Genomic DNA, 22,841 nt, shown 5'->3' on the forward strand with positions numbered 1-22,841 from the left:
ATGTTTCTAATAAAATCTACTTTTGAAGTATCTCATGCCTGCAACTTGAACATTCATCAAGTGTCTGCATGCTTCTTTTGTTTACATTACAAATTATGTTGCTAATGGCTGGGACAGTGTAACAACATAAAACATACGCATTCAGTACATTAAAATGAATTAGCTTTCAAAACATTATTTTAGTGGTATCACAACTATGTGTGACTCATTTTAGTGTATCATATGAACTTGCTATTGGCTCACTAACACACTGAGCTTAGGCTGGTTGTCTCTGAAGTTTTTTTTCCATTTTTGACACTTCATTTAATAAAGCACTGGGTTCAACAATCATTTCTTAAATATGGCATCCACAAGAAACACAGAAATGCGAAGATATACAGAATTTGGGATTGTCCTCTGATATATTCATTCATGTGTGAACAATAGCTGACAAAATCACCAAATTTTGTTAGTTTGATGAACTTTACAGAGATGAATAGGAACGTGCTTTTACCACTGACTCCAGTGTTTTCGTTTATTTTTCATTGCTTGATGAAAAAGTAGAAAAATTTTTAAAAAATCTCTAGTCCAACAAAAAAGTGTGAACTAGTCTAGCAATAAAAAAAGCAGTATATACACTAGTGAGCAGAAACATTAAGCCCACCTGTGTAAAGGCTTGTTTGCCTGTTGGTTGGATGGTTGATTTGAGGAAGGGGACCAAACACGGAGGCCATCAGTTCCATTGGATTAGGGAAGGAGGGGGAAGGAAGTCAGCCATGTACTTTCAAAGGAACCATCCTGGCATTTGCCTGAAGCAATTTAGGGAAATCATGGAAAACCTAAATCAGAATGGCCAGATGTGGATCTGAACCATCATGCTCCTAAATGCGAGTCCAGTGTGCTAACCACTGCACAACCTCACATGGTTTGTTTATGTATCTTCGGAATGAAATACATCACTGATTCTGCATATCAGGGATCCAACAATTTGTTGTTAGGTTTTTGGAGGTATGTGACATTAGATGGCTATGCACAGATCATGCAATTCACATAAATAATGAACAACTGATGCATGTATGTGGTGATGGTGCCCGATAACAACACTGATAGGGTCTGTAGGATTTACATCAGGCAAATTTGGTCACCAAGACATCAATGTGAGCTCACTATAATGCTCCTCAAACCACTGCAGCAAAGTTATGGCTCGAAGGCACGGAAAACAACATCTGGGAAGGCATCAAGCATGAAGGTATTTAGGTGGTTCACAGCTGTCAGTATGTCTTCAGTTACTACCACAGGTGCCATGAAAGTGCAGGAGAATGTCTCCCATAGCATAATACTGCTCTCACCAGCCTGTGTCTGTCATGAGCTGCATGTTTCAAGCTGCTGTTCATCTTGATGACGGCATTTGTGGAGATGACCATTGACCTAGTATAGCAAAAATGTGAGTCACCGAAAAGGCTGACGCATTTCCACTGATTGATGGTCAAATTTCAATTGTCCCATGTCCATTGCAATCATAATTGATGATGTTGTTGGGTCAACATGTGAACAATTCGGGTTGGTCTGCTGTGGAGCTCCATATTCAACAATCTACAATAACTACGTGCTCTGAAAATCCAGCATTGTGCTCTTTGAGCAGAGATGCCACAGATCATCATCTATCCTACTTTACAGAGCAGACAAGCCTCTGAACTGCATGTTCTGTGAAGAGCTGTGAACATCCAACCATTTAGTACCTAGTGGTAGTTTCACTGTCCTTCTACCTCTTTCTGTAGATATTCACAATGTAGCACTTAAACGCTCTACCAGCTTCACTGTTTTTGAGATACTCATTCACAGGGTTTGCATAATAATAATCTGCCCCTTGTCAAAGTCACATATCTCAATGGATTTCCCCATTTGTAGCCCATATCTTAGCTAGGGTAACCCCTGTCCATGTCTGCTCCACTTACATACTTTTGCTACAGCTTAATATGCCTGTTATACCACCAGATGGCATCCATTGTCACAGTGGGCAGTGGTCATAATTTGTTGGCTGATCTGTGTAAAAGGGCAAATGAAAAGAGTACTGGAAACTGGGTATATTATTTTTATTTACTACAGCTCCATAAATAGAGGTACGTGAAGGTCTTTTTAAAAAAGTGAGAAAAGGAAGATTAGTATTTAAACATAAATGAAATGAAATATGAAGTAGTAAGAATCATTTATAATGTTACAATAACAGAAAACCTACCATAGAATAAATAATGGCAAAAAATAACAAGAGGCCAGATTTAATAAGATCAGGAAGCTTTTAGTCCACAAAGGAACAGCATGTGTATAGAGTTTAACATTTAATAAGTTTTATCATATGACCAAAGTTAGGCATATCAATAGTGTTCTGGTATTGTTAATACTTGTTTGTTTTATTTACACATGTTGTGACCAGTTAAAAATTCAGTACAAGAAGTGGGCGATAATAGTATCTACAAGAAAGTTGTATTAACAGGCAAGAACTGACAAGTGGATGCTGTCACATACTAGTTTCCAGGCAAAATCATACCTGGAATTATTGGAACAGTTGTTGATGTAAGCCTTTAGCATGTTATATGATAGTGGAATATGAGGAAAATAAAACTAAAATGATGTACTTTGCAACGGGAAGAAACATAGTTGTATATGACTACAATATCAACAAGTCACAATTGGAATCAGTTAACTCACACAATAGATGGGAGTAACAGTCCGTAGGTACACTGAATGGAATGATCACATAGCTAAAGCAGATGGCAGACTGTGGTTCATTGGTAGGACACTGAGGAAATGCAGTCTATCTACAAAGGAGATTACTTGCAATGCCAATGTTGCTAGAATATTGCTTAAGTGTGTGGGACCTATATCATACAGGACTAAAACAGTGTATTGAAAGTATATGAAGAAGGGCAGCACATTGTGGTCACAGGTTTGTTAGGCTCATGGGAGAGTGTTATGGAGATGCTGTAAAATCTAAACTGGTGTACACTTTAAGAGATATGTGAACAATTCTGTGAAAGCCAACTTACAAACTTTCAAAAAACAGCTCAGGTGAGGGAGCTAGGAATATACAACAAACACCTTTGTAGCCCTTCCATAGGAATCTTGAAGACAAAATTAGACTAATAGCAGAGAGCACTAAGGTCTTAAGGCAATCATTCTTCTCAAGCTCCATATGCTAATGGAATGGGAAGTGGCATGCTAAATGTCTCAGTAGTAAGTACCCACCGCCATGCATTTAAGAGTGGTTTGTAGAGTATAGGTGTAGATGAAGTGTGACAATATTCAGATAGCATTTGATAAATACATGGTATTTCATGACTTTTTTATCAGATGCCATTTATTGATAGATGCTTCCATGAGTAAAAAAGAAAAATTGTAGACACTATCATTTGTTTTATCAAGGTTCTGCACAGATATTGCATCTCATAAAAACAAAAATTAGTAACCAACACAGTTATGACAGTGCCAAATGAAAGACAAATACCAAGACACTTTATAATTAGAAATGCGTAGTTTTGGTACTAGAGAGAAATAAGATGCACAGTACCTTTGTGTGTCGATCAATAAGCCAATTTAATTCAAAATCTTCATCATCATCACCAAAGGGATTTATCAGCTGCTCTGCAACCTAGAATTGGTCAATTTACAAAAGTTGATAGCTAATCATATATAATGACAATTATTATTGTGTATAAGAAAATTTTGGAGAATTAAGTGGTGAAAAAGATAGATAGATAGATAGATAGATAGGTAGATTTGAAGTGGTGCAAGGATGACTGGTAGCATCTTAGAGCACTGTACTTGGATTACCTAAAGTTATGAATACTGTAAGAAGGTACTCCATGATGACACACAGGGTTTACGCTCATGGTAAAATTTCTGAACAGAACAGTGCAAGCAGACATTGTCACCTTTGGAAGCCCTCTGTCTGCTGTAACATCCAACTATTTTAACATATAATTAGCTGTGCCCAGCTTGCATTGCAATGCCTCTTTCTCTTTCTAAGTATATACACACATACAAAGCAGAGACAATTACAGTGTAAAAAATATATGAAAGACAATGACTGTTGTGCTTGAAATTAAATTTAAAAAAGTTTTTGCAAGTGCTTTGGGATATACAATATTTTTGGTTTTCCTGTTTTCTGAAAAAAACAAATAAATGTGTGGCTGACCCATCTGTGAGGATTCATACAGGGTTAGATTAGGTTCATATAAAAGATTACTCTCTAGCATCTTACTCATGCAGAACTAGACTGACAGAAAAAAACTGCAACACCAAAAAATAATTGATGTAGTGTAATCAAATTTTGAGAATACATTTGCCTATGTAATGTATTTAAGTGATTAAAATTGAGGAATTGTGGTTAACATAAGCGTGAAACTAATGCAAATGTGAAATACTGGTATATTAATAATCAGTGTAACTGCCAGAATGTTGTACGCATTTTGGTGTAGAGGTGCTGGATGTCAGTTTGTGGAATGGAGTTCCATGACTGTTGCACTTGATTGGTCAATATAGGGGCAGTCATCATTTGATGATATCCAATATGTACTCGATTGGAGACAGATCTGGGGATTGAGCAGGCCAAAGCAAAAAGTCAACACTCTGTAGAGCACATTGGGTTATGACAGCGGTATGTGGGAAAGCGAGATCCTGTTGGAAAACACCCCCTGGAATGCTGTTCACGGATGGCAGCACAACAGGTTGAATCACCAGACTGATGTGTAAATTTGCAGACAGGATGTGTGGGGTAACCATAAAAGTGCTCCTGCTGTCATACAAAATTACACTCCAGACCATAACTCAAGGTTTAGGTCCAGTATGCCTAGCACACAAACAGATTGGTTGCAGGGTCTCAACTGGGCTCCTTATAACCAACACACAGCCATCACTGGCACCAAGGCAGAACCAGCGTTCATTGGAAAACCCAACAGACCTCCCCCCTGCCCTCCAATGAGCTCTTACTTGACATCACTGAAGTCATAAATGGCAGTGGCTTAGTGTCAGTGGAACACATGGCCTTGAAGTAACCACTTTATAACAGTTCTTTGTGTCACTGTGGTACCAACTGCTGCTCAAATTGCTGCTGCAGAAGAAGTATGATGTGCCAGAGCCATATACCAAACATGATGGTCTTCTCTCTTGGTAGTGTGTGTGGTCATCCAGAGCCTGGTCTTTTTGTGACCGTAGATTTTCATGACCACCACTGCCAGCATCCATGCACAGTGGCTACATTTCTGTTAAGTCTCTCTGGAATATCACAGAAGGAACATCCAGCTTCTTGTAGCCATATTTTACAGACTTATTCAAACTCAGTGAGGTGCTGATAATGATATCTTTGTTATCTTAAAGACGCTATTGTCTACCATTGACTCACCATATCCAGTCTCAAAGGTAACTCTTATGCGACTGGTGCAAAATTTGAACAGACAACATCTTTCAGACGTAGAAACACACCTACCAACTTTCATTTATGTCACACAACTCCTTCTTGGTGTTTCAGTTTTTTGTCAGTGTAAGATGGGAAATGGAGGAGTTGTTACATATCTCAAGGAAAAAAATATTCAAATAAGTATAATTTGTAGTGATCTGCACACAGCAATGTGTGCTTGTGTAGTAATACTGGAAAATGGTTCACTTTTAATTGTAACTGATAAAGATCAGCACAGGGAAATTTTCAGCTGTTTATTAGGAATCTGGATTCCTTACTATACTATCTGTTACACATCAGCAAGCAGTTAATAGTCTGTGGTGACTTCAGTGTAGATTTTTTAAAAGCATTCTGATAGGGAAAATGAACAGGAAATCCTGTTTGGATCCCACAATTTGATTTCAGTAATTATCTTTCCAACATGGCTGGATAAAAACAATAGGAACCTAACTGGTAATGTTTTTTTTGGTGAAGCTCAAAGCAAGAAAATAACTGTTCACCCAGTAACAAATGAGTTCTCTGATTGTGATGCACAGCTAGTTAGGATAGATAACATAGGGCCTTACAGTATGGATACTCCTCAGTGGAAATCAATTAGAATAATTAATGACCACAAGACAGATGTTTTTAAGGATAATTTACAGGAGATGATCTGGGATGAAATTTATAAAGAGCCAAATGCTGGAATAAAATTTAACCTACTCCACAATAAATTCATATCACTATTTGCAAACAGCTTTCTGCATAAGCTAATCAGAAAGGACATTAAACAGCCATGTAAAAAACCAATGGGTCATTAGAGGGATTAAAGTATCTTGTGAAAAGAAAAGGGAAATATGTATTTGTTGGCCAGAACAAATAAAGATCCTACAGAAACCACACACTATAGAAGCTACTCAAAATTATGGAGAAAAGTTATTAAAAATCAAAGAACATGCACACAATGTCAGAAATCAGTAACTCTGACAACAAACTTAGGGCTATATAGAATATAGTGAAATGAGAGACATGACAGTGAGCCACAGAAGAGGATACCATCACTGTTGAAATGAATGGAAGGCCTATAAACAATCTATTCAATGATTACTTCTTAAATATGGTAGAAAGTATACGGACAAACATATGAAGAGAAAAATCATAACAGTATGTTGAAAAAGTAACTCTCATAAAATTCAGTCATGTGAGTGTATCACCAACTTCTCCTTTTGAAATTAAGAAAGTCATATATTCTCTCAAAAATAAAAGCTCATCTGGTTTTGATGGTGTTTCCAATAAAGTAATAAAGATTTGTTCCCATATAATAAGGCCTGCCTTATTTGAAATACATAATATGTCACTAACTCAAGGCATTTTTCCAGAGAAACTGAAACATGCCATTGTCAAACAAACCCCTACTTAAGAAAGGTGATAGGAGATATACCAATAACTACTGACCTGTTTCACTGCTGATATTATTTTCTAAAATATTTGAGAAGGTGGTGTATTCTACAACAGTATTTCAATATAGTAACAGTAATATTCTCAGCAAATGATAGTTTGGGTTTCAGAAGAGTTGCTCTACTCAGAATGTCATTTGCATGTTCAGTTACCAAATTTTACAAGCATTAAATAATAAACCAGTGCTTGTTGGAATTTTCTGTGGGGTTGATGGTACAGTCAACCAATGGATAATGTAATATCTAACCAAACTTTTGCAGGAAGTTTTACTTAGTAATTCAGTTATTGTAGTCTGGGGACATTATACTGACTGGGGAAACTTCACAATGTGGTTTTCCAAGGCTCAATCTTAGGTCCACTCTGGTTTCTCACGTATGTAAACAATCATCCATCTAATACAATATAATCAGAATTAGTTCTTCCTGTACGTTACACTAGTATTCTAATCAATCCAAGCAAACATACAGCAACAGAAGAAATGGGAAACAATATTCTTAAGAGTATCAAAGATTTGTTTTTGGCAAACTGCCTCACCCTTAATTTTAAAAAGACACAACGTATCAGTTCTGAAAATCTAGGTACTACACCAATTGCAAGTGTAACACATGGTGAGAAAATAATAAATAGGGTAGAAACTTCAAATTTTTTGGTGTCCATATTGATGAGAATTTAAACTGTAAAAACACATTTTGGAACTCTTGAAACAACTTAGTTCAAACACATTAGTCCTTAGAATCACTGCAAATCTTGGGGAGAGACAAATCAGAAAGTTGACATATTTTACATATTTTCGTTCAATAATGTCATATTGAATAATGTTCTGGGGTAACTCATCTTTAAGAAAGAGTCATCATTACTCAAAAATGTGCTGTAAGAATAATATGTGGTGTTCACCCATGATCATCTTGGAGACGTATGTTTAATGAATTGGGCATTCTGACCACTGCTTCACAGCATATTTATTCCCACATGTTCAAAAGGAACAATGACATACATAAATGCAATATCAAAAGGAAAAATTGCTAAAAAAACTGAAAAAGTTTCTCCATGAGTACTTCTTATATTCTCTAGAAGAATTTCTATTATTGCAATGTGTGAAAGGTGGTGGGTACAAAATACTAACTTGCTTCTGAATATTTAATTTTTTTTAAAATCTTATAAATGTTCAGCATGTAGCCATATTTAAAAATCAATTTGTAATGTGAATATAAAATGACTCATTCCACACAATTGATCTGTGGAACATGAAATCAACTAACTAACTAACTGACTGACTGACTATGTGGAAAGGCATATATTTTCCAGATTTAATCCACACACTTGATGCAATTTGCCTGAAGCTTCATCTGATGCGCATATGTTGCATGTATTTCATGTATATTTAACATATTTCACACATGTTTATACACATATTTCATCCATATCTCTAGCAAATTTTGTCCTGTGGTGTAATTTAAATCCTGAGGAAATTTGTGAGTCTACCAGTAACTGATTGTTGTTTCGAGAAAGTGACTTTCACTGGCAATGTTCTGATTCTCTGCTCCACTGTTTTACACTGTGCTACTTTAGGGAGGATGTTAAATTTGTCTATGGTATTGAGCCATGTGGCATGACTGTTGCTTCTGAAACATGCTGGCAACATTATTGGATTGCTGCAATGCTCATTCTCAAGGTGTGGTCTATGCACTAAGCAGTTCAAATAAGAGACAGGCTGTGTTTAGTAATTTTATAGTATTCCAGACAATTAACTGCCAAAATGAAATAACAACAATTTTTTTGGACGTTTCTACATGTCTCATCCACACCCAAATCCTAATATTAGTAAGGGTATCTTATTATCACATTATTTTTATGCAAATAATGAGTCATGTATATGCCAAATCTGGTTGAAATTGCTTCATATGTTCCTGAGTTATGCTTTCATGCCATCCCTTTTCGCCACAAAACCTCAGCTATAGGGGTGCTAGGGTGGTCATGCTGTCACAGTAAATATTTCCAGATAGCTAGTGATATATGTGCCAATTTTTGGTAGAAATTCCTTCAGGCCTTATAGAGATATGTCAATGTGTCACTGTATTTGCACCCCACTCCTACCCCCAACTCTAGGGGTGAAATGTCTGTGTAATTGCCACCAATAATTCTAGTGACCCCAAAAACTATGGACTTGACACTAATATTGGTCATTATCGAATATTTTTACATGTCATGTCTTCTCACCCCCTCAACAAAAGGATATTATGAGCAAAAAAATTTTATACAAATAGCCATGCATACACAAAATTTGATTGAAACTGTTCCAGATGTTCCTGAGTTAAGTTTCTATGTTACCCCTTTCCATCCCCATCCCTACAGTTGGTATGTGGTTTTACCTTCTCGGAAACTTTTGCAGGCATGTGTGCAACAACTAACCAAAGTTTCATCTCAGTCAGATGAATGGTGTAGTAATGCATAGAACATGAACAAATAAATATTCATTTTTACATATTAGCATCTGAAGTGAAAGCACTACAGTCAGAAGTCTTAAAACCCTCCTTCTGGCAGTGCATGGTTAATACAATTGTACTGTGTCCTTATGATATACAAACATTACTTGTTTCATGAGCATCTAAATTCACTCCATTCAAAAATTCATTTTATGGTGCAGGCAGAAAAACATGGCACATTACCCATCATGGACATTTTGGTAGGAAGGAAAGCTGCTGGAACATATTGTGTATTGTAAACCAGCTCAAAATATCTATATTTTGAAGCTTAGAGTTATAACTAGCTTTCATGGCATGTTGGTACAATGTACACTTATTTCAGATAACACATGTTGTTTCCAATCTTGACAACCTGTTGCGTGAGCTTTAGCATCTGTGGTTGATTTTCCAATAGAACTGGTACTCAGAGAAACAATTTCATCTTGTATTTTGGCCAAGTCTAGTCTGGTTCTGGAAAAGTTATAAAGAAATGGGGGAATCCTTTATTGTCACCATAGCCGGCTGTCATTCTTGATGAATAGGAAGAATACTCAACATACACAACATTATCTGTCTTTTTCCACCTACAAAAACTGAGGATTTTCCTGGAATCTCTCATAGGAAATCTTGGCTTTGAGAATGAAACAAGCACTGCCAGACATTAAATTTATGACACCCTGAAGATGATATATAACAAATGTCAAATTAACACAATGTATACTGTATGCTTGGAAATGCAAATAATTGGCATTCCAGGGTAATTGTGCAAAGTAGGTAGGTGTAACCCCAGCTACATTCTGTATATAAAGAAAGATTACACTGTGGATTTCTCATTCAGAAATCATATTCGAATGTCAATGATCATGTTATGTCTTGTACGAGATGGAGAAAGGTCTCCCCACACATCTGAGAATTTGACAGTGGTAAGACTGTGGACTATTAGTAGTACAGTTTATTGTTCCACAATACTGCTGTTCCCGTCTGTCAGGATCTCATGACTGTTATGTGAATATGTAATTGACAGATTTGGGAGACCCACCTTGGGACTCATTGCCACGTCAGATATCAGATGAAAAATGCCCAAGAGGATGGAGATATTGTGTAGTCAAAAGTGTGAGATTGTGTACAGCCTAATTGTGCCTCAAGTTAGGAAATGGTTTCATTTGCCTCAAAACAAGTATTCACATGGGCAGTCCATACGCTGACATCTGGAATCCCACAGACTGTCAGTACATTGACTGTCACAGCCGTTTCCCTCAAAGCAGTGACAGAGTGAGGCCCATTGACAGTGGCGCACCCACAGACCACACTGGATGTAGGAAATGCTACCGTGTCACCTTTTCAGAAGGTGAGTTCCAGTTCCAAGTATACAATCTTGCCTGATGTATCCACATGTGGAGGCTCCAAGGAGAACACACGTTGCTGTACTGCAGCTGTCACCATCATACAGACCTAGTTTTATAGTGATGCGGTCACATTTGGTGCATGTAGCCAGTAAACTGGACATCAGATACTACACTTCTTATGTGTTAAGGCTGACAGCTGACAACTGACAGCTGTGCCACGTCTTTGAGGTCTCCATGTCATTATGTTTCAACAAGTTAACCTGATGTGCCTATGCTGTTCTGACCTAACTCCAACACAATGGGTGTTTGTTGCCCCAACCAGGATGTTATCCAGATCACTCCCTCACTGAAAACGTCTGCTCATGGGCTGCCGAGACACTTGTGTGCCACCAGCCAATATAGTTATGGGGTCTTGCATAGAGCTGAATCAGTATGAAATGATGTATACATATATGTCATCCAAGGTCCGGTTCACTCTGTGACCAGTCAGGTTAACGCCATCATTGCTACCCAGGTAGTTATTCTGTGTAGAAAATTTTACCCTCCATATACCCTCAAATTGACTACATATTTGATCCTGTATTCTTCCTACTATGCTGTATAGGCACAATAAGTAAAACTTCATTATTTGCTATTCTTTCTGATATTGGAATTTTAATGGCTGGCAGTGTACAATATTCTGTGGCAGTGTGGCAAGACATCTCACACACAGTAAAAGACTGTTGCAATAAGCTACCCTTCATATGCATAAAAGGCATGTGGTCCAGATGGCAAAGATCGAGGAACTTCTTCTTCTCCTGATGTATGGGGTCAATGTTCATTATTGCTATCTCTTGCATATTTGGTCTGACATTTCTGGCTGCCATACACTGATGTATCTCTTCTCTTGCTATCTGGAGAAAGTGAGAAGTGAGGTCATGACAGTTCTACAACTTCCAAAGGGACCACATTTAGAATTCAATTGTACTTCTTTAATCTGATTCTTTTTCTATCATGTGTCCTCAATGTGCTGGAATTGCTTGACAAACTTTTTGTTGTTGTGTCATTCTTTACCAGAAGAGCTTGGTACAAGTGGTCTGTGTGTCCTTTTATCAGATGTGAGACTTTTGTCAGCTTCTGTCATATTCAGATTTACTATGTCGCAAAGGACCAAAACATCCTCTTTGTACAAGTGCATCATTTCACCATGACAATGAGTGCTGTTCTTCAGTGCTTCCTCTGCTAAACACATGTGATATTTGTTGTCACCAAATGTTTTGTTTAATATGTCCTCAAATTTTTTCCAGGTTTTGAGTTTCTCTTCACTGTTTTTGAACCACTGCTGGGCTGCACCATCTGAGTAAAAGTACACATTTGACAAACACATATTTTCAGCCATTTTGTTGGGCCATGACCAGCATTTCACATAAACACCAATGGATGCCTAATGTGCAGTTGACTTACTACTTGTTTGAAATATATTCGTCTGCCGAGTATATGGACTGTGGAAATAATGAAGTGCTTGTATTCCTGTTCCTGTCCATGCCTAATTGGAGCCATAGTGTATAATCTTAATTTCCATCAAAGAGAAAGGTTGGTTCTCAGTTTTAAAGAATATAACACCAGATCTAATTTTGCAATTAGTTTTATGTATGTAATTGATTTTCTAATTTATTTTAACTTGTCCTAGTTAGTATCTTTTGTTATAGGGTGAAATCAGTAATTGTTTCATAAGTTAAATTCTGTCGTTGACTTATAAAGAAATATAAATTCTGTAGTAATTTGGAGGAACAACTAATAGTATTCTTAAAGGATTTATTTGGCTCTATTTGAAAACATGTTAGCAAAGCCATCCTTAGTTAATTCAAAAGTAATTAACAGTTTTGTCAACAGTATTGTTTGCATAATGATATCTGTTAATTTCATCATGTAAACAAATAATTCAGCCTAACCCTTGCAGTAGAAGAAACTGTTAAAAAGAAGGAATTTTTTGATGTATTCCTTTAATTTAATGAGTTAAGTGTTAATTGTAATTTTTGTAAATTAAACATCACACAATGTGTAGTCTCAGTGCCTATTATTGTGCTGATATATAAGGGGCCGATTTTTGGTCTTGAGACAGTCAGTCCATGGACGATTTTCAGACAAGGAACCTGTGCTGGTTAGAACAACAACAGTGCATCAACTTAACCATGAAATAAGTGTGATAAAATAATGGCAGCCTCTGTTAAATTTATTTGAAAGATTGTGAACTGTGTGGTTAGGTTGTTCCTGCTCATAGATAGTCAACAGAAAAGTATTGTAGCAATATGTCGATGTCTGCCTGCTAACTATTAATGAGTTAAACAATAGTGCACTGGCCATATGGCTGTGTATTATTGGGGAAGGGGGGGGGGGGGGGGGTGTGAACAGTGAAAGTAAAGAACTGTTAAACACTAATGTGCACCTGTCGGCTACATCATTTAAAGTAGTCAGTGTTGATCTTCCACACCCCCCCCCCCCCCCCCCCCCCCACATTTTTCAGCCAGTGTAGCAATGTGGTATGTCAATATTGAGGACAATCAATGAAGAAATAAAACAGGCAAAAATCACAATCACCTCTGCTGAAATTTCTGCACAACATTTTACATAGGTATAACCACCACCCAGCTGTCCACACAAATGAATAGCCACTGCCAAACTGTGGTCAAGAAGAAACTTGACCATCCAGCAGCAGAACATGTTGCTGAGTAGAACATGGTATATTTCAATGGCTACTTCAATATCTGTACCATTTGTTTACTTCCCCACAACACTAGCTCTTCTGAACTATGTAGACAAGAGTTGTTCTTGTATCACATCCTTCATTCATTTAATCCTTCTGGTCACAATCTCTGCTGGGTCCCAGCACAACACCAACATCAAACCTGCTCAGGGTCCCTAACTTCATTCACATCCTGCATCAACACCCTCTTTCCCAAAACAGAAATGAAACTGAGGATGAGCTTAACATAACTTCAGACCACGTAATAAATGAAGTGAAATGATTAAGCTACATTAGAAGCCAAATAATGCATGGCAGATGAAGCAAGGAGGACAAATACACAAACTAGCTCAGGACAAGAAAGTGCTTTTGCCAAAATAAGTTCACTAGTATCAAACAAGGATCTTAATTTGAGAAAGAAATTTCTGAAAATGTATATCTTGAGAACAGAATGGCATATAACAGCATCACAGACTGTAGGAAGGTGGGAAGATAAGAGAACTGAAGTATGTTACAGAACGCACAAAATGTTACAGAATGATGCTAAAAATTAATTGCTGTGACAAGGTAAGAAATGATGTGGTTCTCCATTAAATTGTTAGAGGCTGGGTTATGCAGAAAATATACGAAGGGACAAGGTGATAGGACATGCGTTGAAACATCAGGGAATAATTTTTACAGTACCCAAGAGAGCAGTAGAGAGCCAAAATTGCAGAGAAATCCAGAGATTGCAAAATGTGCAGCAATCAGCTGCAAAAGCAGTCTGTGGTAATGATTTATTTAATAAGTTTAGCATGAGAAGAAAGCAGGAAATCAAAATTTTATATATCATTGTTCATGAAGATCGGATTTTATGATGAGCAGGCAAATGTATTCTCAAGGTCCAAATGGAGATGTAATACACATTTCATTTTGACCACATATGTGATAGTCACCAATGAGATAATGAACATCCACAATTAACATGCATTTCTGTAATAATAATAATAATAATAATAATAATAATAAAAGCTAATGTAGTTCAGCACACTTGTAATTTTTCTTATCTCTGTACTGGTAAAACCTACAGACTGCATCATTAGCTCATGCTGAAGATAATTTATTTTTTTAAATTCCAGTGTTTCAGTTTTTTCCAATTGTGAAAAATTTATGAATGTTCTTTTAAATAAAACTTTACAGTAACATAACAAAATTCTAAATCTGAAGTATCATACATCACCTTTAACAGACCCATGAAGAAGAAAAACTGTAGTATGGTGAACACTGGAATATAAATGTCAATTTCCATTTGTAAGGGCTTCTTTGCATCACCAACATATTGCCTCCCAACCAAGGCCGCAAGGAAAAATGAATATGTGGCAATAGTGACAACCTGACACATAAATAATAAAATAACAATTAATAGGATTCTTTAATGCCTTGTCCACATCATGCATTTTATGTTCTACAAACATGTCATGTCAGAGCTGGAAGGAACAGCAATTAATTAAATTTCATTTTCTTGGGAAATATAAAATATTAACTTAGAGATTAAACACACATGAAAAAAATGAATTCATTAATGATAGTTCATAAAATCAAAGAAAGGCCGTTACTCCACTTCATTCAAAGTCTGCTTTGCCCAAAGACAACTGCTATTTGCATACAATTATGCAAGAACTATTGAAATGATATATATATAGAAATGATAAATGTTGCATTTTATTGAGGCTAATAATAAAGATCAGTTTCAGATGAACTGCAGCTTACACATTTACCATACACATTATAAAAATATTTTTCATGTAAGCTTTGAATCTTTATCTAGTATACACTACAGAGTTCTATAAATTGGTACATGGAACTATAACAGTAAGCAGATACAAAGCAGGAAATTACAGATATATTCAGATGCAATAAAAATTAAAAACACATTCTTAGCTGGTCCTCCTCCAAATTACTTGTATTCAATGATTTAAGATTCTTGTTAATAAAATGACAAGTAAAAATGTTGATCATACATAGGCCTCTGTTCTAATAGCATGTAGACAACTAATGGTGTAGTAAAATAAATATAAAGTTAATAGTAGATTATAAACCATTATCTATTTAATCCAATTTAAAAGGCAGCAGTTTTTTTAAAGTACTGATTTTTCCTGCCCCATTTACTGTTTTAATTTCAGCTTGTGTAAGGCCTAATGGTACATAGTACCTCAGTGATAGTTAATTGTTACTACTGTGCACATAATTAGTTTGACTCTTGCTTCATTTTATTAATGTACACCTTGACACATTCCACATCCATGAAGGTTCCCTTTTGTGAGGGTATCTGAAGAAAATGATGAATGAGTCAGTATTGATAATTTTGGAAACAGTTAGGCACAACAAGTGCTGTATTATTGTAAGAGGAACAGAGGTGAGCAAGTGTGTTGAGGCTTAACACAGTTCACTTCTACCAGCATCGTGCCATCATAATGTGCCCATGCTTAATATGCAAAGGATTGCACCATAGTCTAAGAGTGACATTAAAAATTAATATAACTTTTCCAAAATTTCTCAGTGTATGCTTAAGTATATTAATGCTAACATTGTAAAGTCTCAGAATGATCAAATGAATATGTTAGGCAAAATATATAGTCTTAGGTAAAAAAAGTGGTGCTGAATAATAGAACTAAAAAGCTAAAAACTGATCAGTATATGCAAAAGAATGTCACAATTAAATGTTACAAGTCTCAACTGGATCAGAGCAATATTTTATTGGAATTTTTATGAAAAATTGAAGCTACTAAATATTAGACTCATATAGCTGAAAATTTGTGTGTAGCCTCACGTTCATGTAATAACATTAAATATGTGACACCAATAAGCTACCTCTATCAGTTTTCATGTTATCTACCAAAAAACCAAATTTGGAATGAAACTACATTTATTCATGGTAGATTAAGTAACCTATGTATTTCTAATAGAAAGTTTTAATTTCAGTACTTGATTACATTCATGCAATAATACAGCTGCACCAAGTTTCAAGACTGTACTGTATATAACAATGACTACAAGGAATCTTAATGTGGCAATTTAGAGGTCAAGTTCTACTGTCTGTCCCATTCTAAAAATTCTATCCTGAAAGTTTAAAAGCAGTTGAGTTAAAAATTTTTCACGAACTAAAGCAACTCAACTCTATCTTTATAAAAAATTAAGAAGATTGTAAATTGTTAATTTATAGATCTATTAATTAATACATAATCAAGAAAGGTGCCATTTAGATACTGCTACCTGAACTTAGGGTGGTTGATAGCATATATTCCATTTGGCAGTCCACTGTGCCCCTGTATAAATACAACCAGAGAGGCACCACATCAGTGAAAAGACAATGAAGGCCCTAAACCTAGACGAGGTCATCTATCCACTATTCAGTAGCAAAAATATGAAAATAAAAATGAAGAAAATCCTCTACAAAACAGCTGTGCTGCCCACCATGACCTATGAATGTTCATGATAGGCAGCTGCATACCATACAAGAAGATATGAACTACAGGTGGTGCAGAACAAAGTGGTCAATTGGAAATGGACATACTTGATTACAATCAGGATACTAACAACAAAAATGTTCCACAACATAGATAATGTAAGAGACAGCTGCCAGCATCTAACAGAAGTAGGCACCCAAAAACCTAAAACTCATCATGAACAGAAAGTCTCTCCCTCCATTACTGAAGAACCATCACAATAATAGACATGAAAACTTAGGACAATTTTACCCATTATTCCTCAGTCTAAAGCAAAAACCCACAACTGAAACTAGGACAAAATAAATGCACCACAATGACACTGGATATATCACACATTCGATTAGGCAATAAACATTTTGTTAGAGTACAAAAATTGTCAGGAAAGTTCCGGAGCAGCAGCCAGACTACTCAGATATGTCTCACCTATAGAAACAAAACTAAACCAGCACTACCACCACCGAGTTAAATGCCCAGCATTGGAGACAACCTAGTTATGACGACAGCCACTGCAAAAAGAAGACCACTTAAGAAAGGTGCAACAAAACAAAGCCTTCTCACAATGCACAGTATCCCACCAAGGATGGCGGATTGCCGAACACTACAACATAGAATCCTGACCCCCAAAGTTTAAAGTAAATAAATGGTACCACCACAGGACCACCTAACCAGAAAGTGGGAAGAGACACCGTACACCAAGATATCAATCTGTTTGTGTCAGTTAAATGCCTGTGTGAACAGTGCCTCAGATGACATCAGAGCTGGGCAGACTTGAATGCATTTTCGGTAAAAGTAGGAAGTGATCTTGCAAGGCCACATACCATCCTGGACCAATTAGACTTCATGGAAGTAACTGTTAGTGTGCTACCCATCATGTTGACAAAACCAGTTTCCAATTTTAAGGTGAGCAGTTAACTTCTGGTGATTAGAAGTCAGGGTGATGGACTATTTTATTTGGAACTTCCAATAGAGATCGCCTCTGAGCCATTAATAGTATTGTTTCAGATAAAGATATTATTATTATTATTATTATTATTATTATTATTATTATTAAGGATACTATTATACGTTGTGGATGTGAACTTTTACAGAATATATCAGTTAAAACCCTGAACTTTTATTTACAGTCATAGTTCCTGATCCTACTGAGTAAATAGCAAGTAAGAACATTTTATTTGAGTGAGGGCAAAGGGTAACATGGACTTGCAGGCTGGAAATTATGGACAGTAAGTTCTCCATCACTTCTTGACCACAAAAAAAAAAAAACTGTTTTCAGGCTTTTGTAAACAGTAAAGCATGCACAAACAATTTAAGTGTCTTTCCATAAAGAGCTAATAATATAACAACCATTTGATTAAGTACTCACAACAGATCACTCAGGAAAGTAAATATTTACACCCAGACAAAAATACACAGTTATATTATCAATTTATACAGCTGCCTGAGTAAAATACTGTGAGGTAGTAGGGAACAAGGTTTGCAGTTAGAAGTATGTCAAATATTTCTTTAAAGAATTTGGTCAAGAAACAAATTTTATATGACTGTTGTGACAGAATTAATCGATAAGTAAGGAAAAATCACTGAAAGAGCGAAGTATATAATATATTTTGTATTTTTTTCTGTCTTCTCACCTTTTGTGTCACTTCTATGCAGTTGATTCTCGGTATTGTCTCGTTTTATGCATTTGAAAATGAGCAATAATAAATTGTGATATTTTACTATTAGCAGATACATACTGTTTCTACTGTGGATTACTTTTCTCACAAATGGTGGCACACTGAAAGCTATGGACGATGAGAAGCATGTCAAGTGTGAAATTACAACACCAGTTCCAACAGATGCAGTCTCACTGGAATACTTACTGAATGATTCAGACAGTGAGACTACTAATCCTGTTCTTCAAGACAGTGCTGTTCATCAAGATCAACAGACACCTACAGACCTCAAATATTCTGCTGGTTAGCTACAATGAGTCTTCCACACCAGATAGCAAAATCATAATTCTGCCATATATGCTGCAAAAGCCAGACTTGTGGTTTAAAATACTGGAAGTTTCATTTATTGCCTATGATGTATGTGACAACATTGTGCTTTGGATAATGAGATTGACATTACTCATGACACACGTGCTTTGTGTAAATATGAGCAACTGAAAGACCAAATGCTTCACCATGTTCAGAAATTGAGATACATGCGTAATCAACAAGTGTTACATAGTGAGGTTATTCTTGATAGTGTTACCTTCAAACACAAAATACAGAAACTGAAGTTTTGGATGCAGCACTATGACTGCATATTTTTTGTATGTGCACCCTATAATTAGTTATGGCATATCCTTCTGGGGATCAACAGAGCAGAACAGACAAACAATATATAAGTCGCAAAAAAGGGCTGTAAGAATCAGAATGAAAAGTAGCAATAGATCCCACTGCACAGAGTTATTCAAATCTTTGGGTATATTGACAGTTCCATGTGAATACATTTTGAAGACAGCAATATACATAAAAAAACACATTGACCAATTCCCTATAAACAGTTCCATACATGCACATGCAACCAGACACAGATAACACCTACACCTCTACAGGAAAAGGAAATCAAAAACTCAAAATAGCATGTTATATAATGGAATTAAATTGTACAACATTTTTTCACAATAGATCAAAGACATAAGTGAAATAGATCATGACAGGAAATTGCTAAAAAAATATCTCTTGGAAAAGTTTTTTTTTTACTGTAAAGGATTACTTGGAATGATGTAAATATATAGTTATATGTAAAAATTATCAACTGTGTTATTAAGTGCTTTAACAATGTATCTTTAGGTTACAATATTCATGAATTGTGATTGTGATAATTATAAATTTGTGTACCTATTGTATATACTTATGTTGACAACATCCATACAATCCTTATTGTCTATGGATGGATAAATAAATAAATAAAATGACATGTATGGTTTAATCAGCTGCCTTTTGCAGTTCTAACTGCTGTGAGTTCTAGTTACAGGGATGACTTGTCTTTGCAACTAAACATGTAATGCATCAACCCTAAACATACATATACATATACCTGCTTGTATTTATTTTTTCCTTGTTTTTTCTTTATGAAAGTTTTTGCACAAAATGTTTAATGTAATTTTCAAGTCATGTAATGGTTGTAAAGTTGTATTTTAATTGTGTTTAGTTTTTACTTACACCTGTAGCAATAGAAATGTATAGAAATATGCCAAAGAAATTAATATTTTAAAACATTATATACAATCACATCCTGGTTAAGATTGACATCTATGGACCTCTCATATGGCAAAGAATTTTGGCTTGGAGGGCATGCCAGTTTAGTGCACACACCACAACATTTGAAGAACGGCAGCCTATCGAGCCAGAACATTTAGTCAGTAGCAGTTTGTCTCTTATGGTATTAGTATGGAGCTAGAAGTGAACAATTTTCAGTTTGTCATGGTCCTTGTATGGAATGAGCCATACGTGTAGAGTGGAAGACTGAGCAGTGCTCTGTGATAATAAATTTGAGTATAACATTAGTTTGTAATAGGTTTCATATGAGCGTAGGACATGGCTGTTTTGTGATGTGAACCAAGGAGAATATTGGAGCAGATGAACTGTTGAAGCCTTCTGGATTAAATACAAATTAATAGACTCAAACACAGGCTTAGGAAGCTCTGTGGGGAACTTAAATAATAAAATTGGGTCTATTGGAAGAGTGAACTGCAAAATTTGGGACTGTGAAGCAGAATCACCTTACAAGAACTGACACTGTTGAGACAGGACTGACGGATGAGATTGGCACAGGGAATTAATTGTCAGGAATGAGGAGATGAGGCAGGCTCTATCAGATGAAGAAAAAGATTAAAAGATCAGAGCCAGTGATGATAAAATTAAAACTTTGTTGATAGGTGAATTGAAAAGCACAGCAGGTAATCTAAGAAAAGGGATGGAACAGCAGTCTGCTGTGAATAATGTTGTAATTTAACAGTTTAATAATTGGTTAAGTACCCTAAAATTATGCAGTGTTTCTAGCAATTTTGTGTGGTCTGTAATTGAGGAACCTAGTGGTAAAATGTTTTTAGGTGAGAGTAGGTACCATGCTGTGAATTTTCTTACAGTTTGAGAAGACTGTTCATTCCTAGTATATCTGACGAATGTAACGTTAACTTTGTGAAGGGATTGCTAGAAGACTCTGTCCATACATAGGCAAGTCAAAGTTCGAAGCAGTTTACTTCAAATGATGTATTTGAAAAATTGTTTTCAAAAAGATATTGGAGCCTAGCTAAGCACAGTAGGTTGCAGAATGATTTTATGAATGGCCCAATGGAGGTTGTGGTGTCACCGCCAGACACCACACTTGCTAGGTGGTAGCCTTTAAATTGGCCGCTGTCCGTTAGTATACGTCGGACCCGCATGTCGCCACTATCAGTGATTGCAGACTGAGCGCTGCCACACGGCAGGTCTAGAGAGACTTCCTAGCACTCGCCCCAGTTGTACAGCCGACCTTGCTAGCGATGGTTCACTGACAAAATACGCTCTCATTTGCCGAGACGATAGTTAGCACAGCCTTCAGCTACGTCATTTGCTACGACCTAGCAAGGCGCCATTACCAGTTACTATTGATGCTGTAAAACATGTACCATCAAGAGCGATGTTCACCATTTATGGATTAAAGTTAAGTATTCCACTGCTACATCCTTTTTTGCGACAGTCTAATTTCCTTCTCCTGTTCCAGACCTCACGCCAGCCTGCGTGAGCTAAAACGCGTGCCTTTCAGCTTCCTCTCAAACCCGGGTTGGCTCTCTTGCCAATCCACAACATTTGGCGACGAGGCCACGCCACATTCGTAACTATACTGCCCTGATTTACTTGTGTACTGGCTTCGCCACAATCTCCAGATGTACTGTTCGTATTTTATCGCTTACAGAATCAGCAGACGCAGGCCTTACTGGATGCCCTTGGACAGCTCGTCCAGGGTCAACGTGCAATGCAAAACGATGCGGCAGCCGCCGCTCCACCGCTAAAGCAGCCACAAAACGCAGTTGCACCACCTTTTCGTCCTTTTGATGCTGCACTGGAAAGCTGGACGGAGTGGTCACGCCAGTTTGGATTCCATCTCGCCGCCTACAGAATTCAAGGTAATGAGCGGCAGCTTTTTCTCCTTTCCTCCATTGGGGTGCAAACGTACCATGTGATAGTCAAATTATTTCCCCAACGCGACATCGCAACTCTGTCCTACGACGAAATTTTATCTGCATTAGATGTATATTTCAAAGAATCAGTCAATGTAGTTGCCAAACGGTATACCTTCTTTCATATAAAACGTACGGCCCGTCAGACTAATCGAGAGTGGGTTGCAACTTTGCAAGGCCTTACTAGGGATTGTGCTTCTGAGTGTCACTGTGGACTCCGTTATTCAGATACTATGGTACGTGATGCAATTGCACAGAATGTTTCTGATGTTTGTATAAGGGAACAGATTTTGAAACTAGTCAATACCTCCCTTCAACAAGTGATGGACATATTGGATCTGCAGGACTCACTTGACTTTGCTCAGGAATCATTTGAAACTTCGCCACCCATGTGTCAGGTTAACCGGCCCGCCAGGCGAGCTGTACGGAACAGTAAACAGTCCTCGCGCCCGGCCGCGCCAAAGCTGCCTGGCTCTCAGCCACGTGTACCATGCCGGCAAGCAAATGCAGTGCTAAAATCATGCCCACGGTGTGCTACTAGACATTCGCATGAGAATTGCCCGTCATGCCAAGCTCTTTGCTTTTTCTGTAATAAAAAAGGACATATTCAAAGTGTTTGCCAGAAAAAGCTCAGATCGGAAGCTCAAAACCATTCCAGGCCCTTTGCTTCACGCCGGAATCGGAATGGAAACAAGGATACTCAGGCCCACGACACTTCGCCCATGGAAATTCATATAGTTCATGCCACTCCGCTCAGTGCC

At 36.9% G+C, this 22,841-nt stretch overlaps 1 protein-coding gene across 12 annotated transcripts in view; it reads right to left on the minus strand.

The window, feature by feature from the left end:
- Positions 1-22,841, minus strand: part of LOC124555503 (bestrophin-2-like) — a 674,041-nt gene that overhangs the window by 174,377 nt on the left and 476,823 nt on the right. For all 12 annotated transcript variants that reach the window (XM_047129429.1, XM_047129430.1, XM_047129432.1 and 9 more), the window contains 2 exons: positions 14,618-14,770; positions 3,545-3,625 (listed from right to left, as the gene is read on the minus strand). In XM_047129429.1, coding sequence (XP_046985385.1) covers positions 3,545-3,625; positions 14,618-14,770 — 234 coding nt within the window. The remainder of the gene's footprint in view (positions 1-3,544; positions 3,626-14,617; positions 14,771-22,841) is intronic.

Source organism: Schistocerca americana, chromosome X (assembly GCF_021461395.2).
Source record: "Schistocerca americana isolate TAMUIC-IGC-003095 chromosome X, iqSchAmer2.1, whole genome shotgun sequence".
Lineage (NCBI taxonomy): Eukaryota > Metazoa > Arthropoda > Insecta > Orthoptera > Acrididae > Schistocerca > Schistocerca americana.